Genomic DNA, 10,998 nt, shown 5'->3' on the forward strand with positions numbered 1-10,998 from the left:
ATGCCCTTTATCATGTTAAGGAAGCTCCTTTCTATTTGCTGAAAGTTTCAGGGATGGATGTTAAATATTGTCAGATTTTGTTTTCTGCATATTTTGAGATCATATGAATTTTCCTTTTTGTTTGTTAATATATTGAATTACAATTGCTTTTTTCCCTAATGTTAATCAACCCTACATTGTTTGGATAAGTTCCACTGTATCATGATTCCTTATCCTTTTTATGTTTTGGCGGATTCCCTTTGACAGAATTTTGTGAAGAATTTTTTACATCTGTGTTTTTCTAGGATATTGGTTTTTAGTTTCCTTTTTTTTTTGTACTGTCTTTGGTTTTGGTTCACAGGTTAATGCTGGTCTCACAAAATTAGTTGTAACGTATCTCTTCCTTTTAGGTTTTCTGGAAGAGTTTGTGTGCAGTTGGATTTCTTCCTTTCTTAAATATTTTATAGAATTCACCAATAAAGCCATCTGGGCCCAGCATGTTCTCTGTAGGTTTTTAACAGTTACACATTCAATTCCAGGTTATCTATTTTTTTCTTGAGTGGACTTCGGTAGTTTGTCTTTCAAGGAATTGTTTATTTTATCTAAGTTATTAAATTTATTGGTATAAAGCTGTTCATGATATACCCTTGTTACTCTTTTTAATGTCTGTACTGCTGTCACCTTTCATTCCTGATATTGGTAATTTATGCCCCCCATTAGTTGGGGTAGAAGTTTATTGATTTGCTTGATCTTTTCAAAGAACTTGCTTTTGATAAAATTGATTTTTCTGTATATTTTATTCTATTTCATTGATTTCTACTCTGATCATTATTTTTCCTCATTTTCTTAGGGTTTCATTTGCTCTAGTTTGTTTTTCATTATTGAGGAAAGGAAAAACTTATAGGGCCCAAATCATACGTGTAAACTTTCATGAGCTGAACACACTGACATAAGCACCCAGATCAAGAATTAGACCATCTCCAGACCTAGAATTCCCTCTTGAGGGCCCTTCTAGGAACTGGCCCTCCCCCAGCCCAATGTCACCACTGCCCTGACTTAAACCAGCATGGGTTAGTTTTACTTACTCTTGGAACTGTGTATATATAAGAGGACTCACACAGTATATGTTCTTTTGCATCTGGCATCTTTTACTCAACATTATGTGAGATTCTTCTCTGTTGTCTGTATAACAGTAATTTACTCATTTTCATTTCTTTGTAGTATTCTGTCATGCGCCTATATCACAATTTTTCCTTCCCCTGTTGACAGATAGATACTTAGGAACTTGTGGTTTGGTGTTTCTGTAAATAATGTTTCCATGAATATGTCTTCTCATGCACACTTTTAAGCATTCCTAGAGCACAGGTGTATCCTTAGCATTAGTAGACTCTGTTTTCCTAAGTGGTTGGATGGAAGTGGTATCAATTACACTTCCATCACCAGAGGATCAGAGTTCATGAGGATTTTAGGTAGGGCATGACAATGTGTCCTAGTCCACCATCAATGCCATCCAGTGTTTGTTCAGTGACTAAGTGAGTGAAAAGAGAAACAGTCCTGACTGAGACTGGCTGAATTCTCAAAAGACACCATCTGGGCCTAAAGACCAGCCAAAACAAGAAAGACCTCTCCCCTAAGGAATGCACTGCCTGTATGGAAGGTTTAAAACCATGCTTCAGTGGGGTTTGGGGGTTTTCCGTTCAGTACAGGGAACTTGTGGTGTCTGGAACATAGAGGTGAGGAACCTGGCAGCCATCAGGCAGGACTTGAAGGCCTTAATCCCTTCGTCTGGAGGAGGGCCATGGAGCATTTGGATGAGGCCTGGAGGGTTGTCTGCACAAAATCAAGTCTGATGAGCTGGGGTGAGCACCAGGCTCTTTCCAGGTTTGTGAACAGGACCTGGACTATGGGCCTTATAAAAGCTTCAGGCTTCTTACCTGTTGAAAGGACTCAACCCCATAGGTCTGTTAACTCTGCTTTGAGCTTTGCACATAGTCCTTAGTCTAGCTTTTAAGATGGAATCTGAGGTTCTTGATTAGATTGACTTTTTTTTCCCCTAATATAGTCATTTAGTGCTATAAATATCCTTCTGAGTACTTGCTTTAGTGGCATCCCACTGAGTGCCATATTCATTTCATTTCCATTCAGTTAAAAATATTTTCTAGTTTCCCTTCTGATTTTGCTTTGACCAAGGGTTAGATCTGTTATTTAGTTGCCAAATATTTGGGAATTTTCTAAATATCTTTTGGTTATTGATTTCTCATTTAATTCCCTGTGGTCAGAGTACATACTTTTTATGGCTTGAATTCTTTTAAGTTTGAGACATGTCTAGTGGCTCAGAATTAGGTTTGTCTGGGTAAATGTTCCATGTGCCCCTTAAAAGAATGTATGTACAGAGTCTCTCCAGGAGGTATCGCATCATGTAATATGAAAAATAGAGACACTTATGGAAGAAGATACAAGATACAAGAAACATTGTGCATAAGACAAAGACTTCTCAGTCCCTTTCAAAGTAGGCACCTTGGAACCTCACACAGTTCTCCCAGTCACCATCAGCTGCCCTGTCATATTTTCCTGAATCTCATCAACGGTCTGAAATCTCTTCCCTTTCAAAGGTGATGTTAGTTTTGGGAAAAGCCAAAAGTCACAGGGTGCCAAATCTGTGCTGTAGAGGGGCTGAGTCACCTGGGTGATTTGATGTTTCACCAAAAAACTCTACATAAGATTTGATTCATGAGTGGGCGTGTTGTTGTGATGAAGCTGCCAGTCACCAGTTGTCCATAGCTGCGGCCTGCTGAATCATCTGAGGAGTTTCTGTGGAGTAATGTTCAAGCTTAATGCAAAATCTGATGCAGATTTGTTGCTCTACTCACTCAATCATTTTGAATATGATGGTCACACAGTACACACACTCACTCAACAGTACGTACTGCCCCCATTGACTAGTACAGTGAAGTTGTTATTGTTTAAGCATGCGCATTCCAGTCCACTCTCCTTGGCTGCCAGGTTACCTTGATGTGGCACAAACCATTCCGGTTATATTAACAATGGCTGGACTTTTTCTGGACACACCTTGTATGTGCTGCTGCTATTGACAAGTTAGCTAGTGGGTTTGTCTGTTTCTTCTCCCAGTTCTATCAGTTTTTGCTCATGTATTTTAAAGCTCTGTTATTAGATGCACAAACATTTAGAATTGTTATGTTTTCTTTGTGAATTACCCTCCTTATTATGAAATGATCCTCTATCTGTGATAGTATTTTTTGCTGTGAAATCAACTTTATATTTGATGTTAATAGAGCCATTCCAACTTTTTAAAAAACTGTTTATTGATTTTATTTTTTAAAATATATTTATTGATTATGCTATTACAGTTGTCCCATTCCCCCCCCCTTCACTCCACTCCTTCCTGCGCACCCCCTCCCTCCCACATTCCTCCCCTATAGTTCATGTCTATGGGTCATACTTATAAGTTCTTTGGCTTCTATATTTCCTACACTATTCTTACCCTCCCCCTGTCTATTTTCTACCCACCATTTATGCTACTCATTCTCTATACCTTTCCCCCCTCTCTCCCCCTCCCACTCCCCTGTTGATAACCCTCCATGTGAGCTCCATTTCTGTGGTTCTGTTCCTGTTCTAGTTGTTTGCTTAGTTTGCTTTTGTTTTTGTTGTAGGTGTGGTTAATAACTGTGGGTTTGCTGTCATTTTACTGTACATATTTTTTTATCTTCTTTTTCTTAGATAAATCCCTGTAACATTTTATATAATAAGGGCTTGGTAATGATGAACTCCTTTAACTTGACCTTATCTGAGAAGCACTTTATCTTCCCTTCCATTCTAAATGAAAGCTTTGCTGGATAGAGCAATCTTGGATGTAGGTCCTTGCCTTTCATGACTTGGAATACTTCCTTCCAGCCCCTTCTTGCCTGTAAGGTCTCTTTTGAGAAATCAGCTGACAGCCTCATGGGAATTCCTTTGTAGGTAACTGTGTCCTTATTTCTTGCTGCTTCTAAGATTCTCTCCTTCTGTTTGATCTTGGGTAATGTAATTATGATGTGCCTTGGTGTGATCCTCCTTGGGTCCAGCTTCTTTGGGACTCTCTGAGCTTCCTGGACTTCCTGGAAGTCTAATTCCTTTGCCAGATTAGGGAAGTTCTCCTTCATTATTTGTTCAAATAAGTTTTCCATTTTTTGTTCTTCCTCTTCTCCTTCTGGCACCCCTATAATTCAGATGTTGGAACATTTAAACATGTCCTGGAGGTTCCTAAGCCTCCCATCATTTTTTTGAATTCTTGTTGCTTCATTCTTTTCTGGTTGGATGTTTCTTTCTTCCTTCTGATCCACACTGTTGATTCGAGTTCCAGTTTCCTTCCCATCACTATTGGTTCCCTTAGCATAGCCTTCATTTTTTCATCTAATTTGCGACCAAATTCAACCAATTCTGTGAGCTTCCTAATTATCAGTTTTTTTGAACTGTGCATCTGATAGGTTGGCTATCTTCATTGCTTAGTTGTATTATTTCTGGAGCTTTGATCTGTTCTTTCATTGGGCCTTTTTTTTTTTTTTGTCTTGGTGTGCCTGTTATATAAATGGGCGGAGCCTTAGGTGTTCACAGGAGCGGGGTAACGCTGGTTGCTGCGCTGTGATGCTGTATGTGGGGGAGGGGCCGAGAGGGAGCAATGGCGCCTGCTCCACTCTCTGCTGTATTTCAGTCACTCCGTCTGCTACCCACAATCAAACTGGGCCCTTCTGGTGCTGATTCCTGAGTGGGTGGGCTTGTGTACGCTCTAGGCCCCTGTGGGTCTCTCCAAGAGAACTCTCCTGTGAGGCTGGGAGTTCTTCTGCTGACGCCTCAACCCCACGGGTGTTTTATTTCCCTGTGCTGGAGCCCTGGGTTGCTCGGTCTGTTTTGCTCCCCTGCCGTTCCTCCCAGTTAATCTATGCGCGAATGTGGGGCCGCACTGCCTGCCCCGTTCCATAGTCCGCCACCTCTCTGGGTCTGCCAGCCCAGACTTTGCCGCGAGTCCTCTCCGCCCCGACTGCCCGTCTCTGCCCCTCCTACTGGTCTGGATGAATGTTTCTTCTTTAACTTCTTGGTTGTCAGACTTCCATGCAGTTCAATTTTCTGTCAGTTCTGGTTGGTTTTTGTTTTTAAATTGTTGTTGTCCTTCTTTTGGTTGTGCAAGGAGGCGCAGTGTGTCTACCTATGCCTCCATCTTGGCCAGAACAGTTTATTGATTTTAGAAAGAGAGGATGGAAGGGAGGGAGAGAGGGAGGTTGGGGTGGGGGGAGAGAAACATCGATATGAGAGAAAAATTTGTTCGTTGTCTCCCATGTGCACCCCAACCAGGGATCGAACGCACAACCTAGGTATGTGCCCTGACCAGGAATCAAACTCCCAACCTTTTGGTGTATGGGACAATGCTCCAAAGAACTGAGCCACACCAGCCAGGACCCAGGCTTCTTTTGATGAGTGTTAGCATCGTTTGTCTTTTTCTGTCCTTTACATCTTTAAAAACTGCTGTATTTTAACAGGTTTACTTATTTCTACACTTCACATACCACACAATTCACTTATTTTAAGTATACAATCCAGTGGCCTTTGGTACATTCACAGAGTTGTGCAACTGTCACCACAACCCATGTTAGATACCCTGCACCCCTCCCAACTGCAACCTCCCAACTCCCATCTCTAGCTCAGGGCAACCACTAATCCATTTTGTCTCTCTATAGATTTGCCTGTTTTGGACATTTTGTGTACAATAAATGGCATTATACAATAATATATGGCCCTTCATGACTGTGTTTCTTCACTTAGCAGAATGTTTTCAAAGTTCATGTATGTTGTATCATGTATCAGTGCTTCATTGCTTTTAATTACCAAGCAGTACTCCATTTGATGGATAGACAACATTTTATTTATCCATTCATCAGTTGGTGGACATTTTGGATTGTTTCTACTTTTTGGCTATTACAAACATTTTTTGTACAGTAAGTTTTTGTGTGGCTGTACATTTTTATTTCTCTTAGATCTGTGCCTAGGAGTGGAGTTGCAGGATTACATGGTCACTGTATGTTTAACTTTTGGGGGCACTTTCATTCTGTTTTCCACAGCAGCTTCACCTGTGTATGGGTTCTAGTTTTTCCAAGCCTTCACCACCACTTATCTTCCATTTTTTAAAAAATTATGGCCATCTTTGTGACTGTGAGGTGCTATGTCATTGTGGTTTTGACTTGCATTCCCTAATGTCTACTAGTATTGAACGTCTTTTCATGTACTTTTTGGCCATTTGTTTATATTTTTGGAGAAATGTCTATTCAAGTTCTTGTCCCTTTTTTAATTGGATTGTTTATTCTTTTATCATTGAATTTTAGGAGTTCTTAATATGTTCCAGATAGTGCACCCTTATCAGATACAAGATTTAAAATAGTTTCTTCTAATGTGTGAGTTGTCTTTTCACTTAGAGTGTCCTCTGATACACAGAGTTTTACAATTTTGAAGTCCAGTTTATCTATTTTCTTCTTTTGTTGCTCATGCTTTCAGTGTCATGTGTAATAGCTCATTGCTCACAAGGTCATGAAGATTTACCTTTTTCTGAGCATTGTTTTAGATCTCACATTTAGGTCTTTGATCCATTTTGAGTTAACTTTTGTATATGACGTATATGATCCAACTTCATTATTTTGCACGTGGATTTCCATTTGTCTCAGCAGCATTTGTTGAAAAATTCTTTCATCATTTAATTAGCATTGTACCCTTTTCAAAATCAACTGATCACGTACGTGAGGATTTATTTCTGGACTCTTCTGCTCCATTGGTCTCTATTGTCTATTCTTAATGCCAGTTCCACACTGTTTTGATCACTGGAGTCTCATATAAGTTTCAAAGTCGAGAATTTCAGGCCTCCTACTTTGTTCTTTTTCAGTTTTGTTTTAGCTATTCATATTCCATATAGATTTCTTATTTGTGCAAAAAAAAAAAAAGCCATTGGAATTTAGGTAGGGGTTGCATTGAATCTCCAGTTAATTATCTTTTAAAGGGATTTAAATAATAAGAGAAAAACAAGTCTTATATTTACTCACATAGTTACCATTTCTGGTGTTGTTTCCTCCTCTTCATAAATCTACATTTCCACCTGCTATATATGTTTGGTTTTGCCCAAGGATTTTAGTTAACATCTTGTAATGCAGGTCTGCTGGTGATAAAAAATCTTTTAGCTCGTTTATGTTTGAAGTCTTTATTTCACCTCTGTTGTGAGCAGATGTCACTGCATGGAGCACTCTGGTTAATTGGCTTTTTGTTTTGTGTTTTCCAAGAGGTTGTTGCACTATTCTCTAGGCTTATCAGAGAAACCTGCTGTAATTCTGTTTGCTTCTTTATAAGGAATGTTCTTTTTTCTCCAGCTGAGTTTAGTATTTTCGCTGTGTTCTTGTTTTAAGTAGTTTTGTGGTATGCCTTGGTGCAGTTTTCTTTATATTTATTCTCCTTGGGGTTGTTGAGATACTAGTATTTGTGGGATTTATAGTTTCCATCAAATTTGGAAATTTTTCAGCCGTTATTTCTTCAAGTATTTTTCTGTCTTCACCCCTACCCTCCCACCCCCACCCCAGGACTCTAGTTACCTGTGCATTAGTCTCCTTGAAATCCTGCAGCTCACTCATGTTGTTTGGTATTTTAATCTTTTTTCTGAGTGTTTCATTTTGGGTAGTCTTTTTTACTATTTCTTCAATTTTCTTATCTTTTCTTCTGTGCCATGTAATCTGCTGTTAATCCCATCCAGTGCCCTTTTCATCTCACACAATCGTCCCTCTGCCCCTCCCTCTATACCTTTGCCTCCTGAGCCTGTGCAGTCATTCCTGGCTAGTGTCCCTGATCTGTCACTGTGTCTCAGGTATCCACGTCCTTGCTGGGCCATGCCCCACCCCCTTGGTGGGCTGTGTGACCTGTGATGGGGTGCTGGATTTTGACTGGGAGATGGTGCTGTTATTCCTGTGTGTATTCTCATGCTTCATTCTGTGATATAGCTCTTGGATCCTTTCAGGTTTTGCCCTTAAGTTTTGTTGGTTGGGACCAGAGAGGATTTACCTGGCTCTATTTTGGCCAGGGCCTATGGGAGCGATGGGATGATTCCGTCTGTCCTGCTGGTGGCTCTTTTCCAGCCTTGGTGGCTTACTCACAGGCTTGCACTGACCGTTCCCTGTGAAGACTCAGGGCTTCTCTGTCTGCAGGTCTGCTGCCATCACCGCCTGTCTACTGTCTTTCAGCACTGCCTCGTCCTCTCAGACCAGCTGACCACCTTGTACTCTTTCTGTTCCATGGCTGGAGTTCCTTCAGGGAGGAGCTGGGACTGACCTGGAGCTTATCTGTGTCCTGCGTCTCACTACGTGTTGTCCAGTGACTTGAAAACCAGTGCTCAATCACATCAACTTCCTAGTTATTTTTAGTTTTTCCACATAGGAGGTAGATCAGTCCCTGCCACGGCTTTGTGTTGATGGCAGGGTGTGGGGGGTGAGGGTGAGGGAGGAGAGTGCAAGTCTTTTCATCTCCATAGTCTTTGGAAAGCTTCCTGGGTGCTCAGGATGTCTCTAGCAGGCCTGGACTTGCATGTGTGTGTGCATGCAGCATTGAGCTGATCCACCTCTGGACAGCCTCTGAACGTGACTCATCCTCATGGGATGTCTGCATTTTGGCTTAAGGTTCATGAGCATGTGCTGCTCTGTCCACCCAGTTAGGCTTGTCTGGAGGTTTGGAGAGACACCATGAGCTTGATGCTTTCCTGCCCTCCTGGGAACCTGGCAGGTTCTGGGAGTCCCAAGACTGGTGTGCAGCTGGGAGTCAGGCAGCCACCCAGGATGGGGCAGGTCCTGCGTAGACACGATTTGTGCTCTGGGTTTTCTCTGACCAGGATGGAGGAGGAGGACAGCAACAGGGTTGAGCTCACTTGGTTTGAAAATAAACTGACGTCTTCCTAGAACAGCTGTGTCTATGTCTGGGGGCAGATGAGCAAGACCCGCCAATTGGAGGGCAAGCTGTTAACCTAACTAGACCCTGCTTTATTTAGCCAGTCCCCCCACTGCAGAGAAACAAGTCACTTTCTTGTGTTAGAAATAGTCCTGCCTAGTAACATCTTATACATAGCTTTGCACATTTTCCCAAGTGTTTTCTTAGATTAAATTCCTGGGCTTATATTAATCTACTGTATTAGTCTGGTTGTATTGGCATATTACGCTAGACACTTATAGTAAGTGAGTGAAAATGTTCCTGTTTCTGTCAAGAAATAAAGGCATCAATTTCCTTGCTGTCCAGGAGCCCTGTAAAGGACAGGGTCTCCCCCAGAGGTCTGCCTGGGGCAGCCAGTGGGAAGGGGGCACTGGGGAGGACACACAAGATTGGCCCATGGGGATCCTGTCTTGCTGCTGGGGTGTACAGGGCAGGAGAGAAGGTACTTCTTGGGGGCCTGGCTCCTTGCCTGGGGGACAAGACATGATTGGAGGCCCCCGCTGGTCCAGGACTCTTGCCTTGTTGTTCTTGCCCATGGGGGCTTCTCCCTGTGCCCCTTTGCCTCTCAAAACCCAAAGCCCTCCTGGGTCTGGGGGTGACAGCATCTTCTCTCCTGTCTGGCAGTTTCAGCTCCACGCCCAGGTCCTGGGAGGGCAGGTGGAGTCTCTTGAATCAGGCACAAGTGGTGGCTTGGCAGTAGGCTCTGAGAGTCCTGGTTCATGTTGTGGTCCCCTCATGTAGGCCTGGGCTCCCTTGGGCATAGGTGTCACTAGGATGAGTGGACAGATCTGGAATCAGGTGCCCCTGCCCCCAGGTCCAGCTCCATGTACACTTGGAAGAGTGCTGCTGGCCCACTCTCTTGGTGTCTGTTCTCAGGCGTTTGGACAGGTGCATACGAATCACAGGAAGGTGGCTGCGGATGGTGAGAGCCGGGAGGAGAGTCTGATCCAGGAGTCGGCCTCCAAGGAGCAGTATTACATGCGCAAGGTGCTGGAGCTGCAGACGGAGCTGAAGCAGTTGCGTAACGTGCTTACCAATGCACAGTCGGAGAGTGAGCGTCTAGCTTCTGTGGCACAGGAGCTAAAGGAGGTACTTCGGGTTGGGCAGGCTGCCCTATGGGTGAGGAGACAGTCCCTGTGTGCCCGTGGATGGTGGTGGTATGGGGACCACACCACTACCCATTCCACCTGCCCAGCTTCAGCCTTTCCTGGTCCGGGGTCCGGTAATGGTCCTGGCTCTAGGCTTGAGTTGGTATGAATCCTGGGCCTCAGGAGCAGCTCATTCCTCTGGTAGAAAGTGGGACTATAGCCTCCACCTGCCAGCTTCCGACAAAGAAGTCAGAAGGGGACACTGCAGACGGCACCCAGGATCAGCTTGGCTCCTGACAGGGACCTGGCTGTGACAGGCCTGAGTGGAGAACAGAGGGAAGTGGCCAGTGACCTCTCAGGGAGGTGGAAAGATGGGTCACTATCCAAAACAGAATTGGATAGGGATGGCAGGTGGAGCTGGAAGTCTTTATGAGCTATAGTCCTAGCCATGGTTTTGGGGCCCCTGGTCCTCAGAGCCCCAGGGTTCTCAGGAAGGCAAAGGACCATGTTTTGGGCCTCAGAGAAGTCCACCCTCTGTTTTGGGAGGAAGGCAGTGACAGGTGACCAGACAGGCAGCTCTGAGTGGTGAGCAGCTCTGAGGTCCACATCTCAAACATGATGATCCCAGAGGGCTGGGAGGGGACACTGGCAAAGTTTGGGACAGAGTCCAGGGGCCAGCAGTAGCAGAGAGCAGTTACCCTTCCCCCTTGGGTTCATTTGGGTCAGAGGTCATTGGGGCCTGTGGGCCTGGGAGGAGCTTGGCTTGGTTCTGGGGGTGGGCTGCCCTTGGAGACCTGGAGCCGGAATATGTGATTTCATTTCCTCCCACGGGATAGCCCTGGTCAGGATAGGGAGGAGGGCCTGTCAAAGTGAGGAGTTGACCTCCTCACTACCCAGCCCAGGTTCATTCTTCCCTTACCTTCTCCCAGAAGGG

General features: G+C 43.9%; 1 protein-coding gene across 8 annotated transcripts in view; it reads left to right on the forward strand.

The window, feature by feature from the left end:
- LOC112323110 (inositol-pentakisphosphate 2-kinase) overlaps positions 1 to 10,998 on the forward strand; it is a 122,164-nt gene that overhangs the window by 31,808 nt on the left and 79,358 nt on the right. For 7 of the 8 annotated variants that reach the window (XM_053920604.2, XM_024580761.4, XM_045188163.3 and 4 more), the window contains exon 2: positions 9,853 to 10,065. The exons of the other annotated variant lie outside the window; for it this stretch is intronic. In XM_053920604.2, the coding sequence (XP_053776579.1) occupies positions 9,853 to 10,065 (213 nt within the window). The remainder of the gene's footprint in view (positions 1 to 9,852; positions 10,066 to 10,998) is intronic. 8 annotated transcript variants of the gene reach the window in all.

Source organism: Desmodus rotundus, chromosome 3 (assembly GCF_022682495.2).
Source record: "Desmodus rotundus isolate HL8 chromosome 3, HLdesRot8A.1, whole genome shotgun sequence".
Lineage (NCBI taxonomy): Eukaryota > Metazoa > Chordata > Mammalia > Chiroptera > Phyllostomidae > Desmodus > Desmodus rotundus.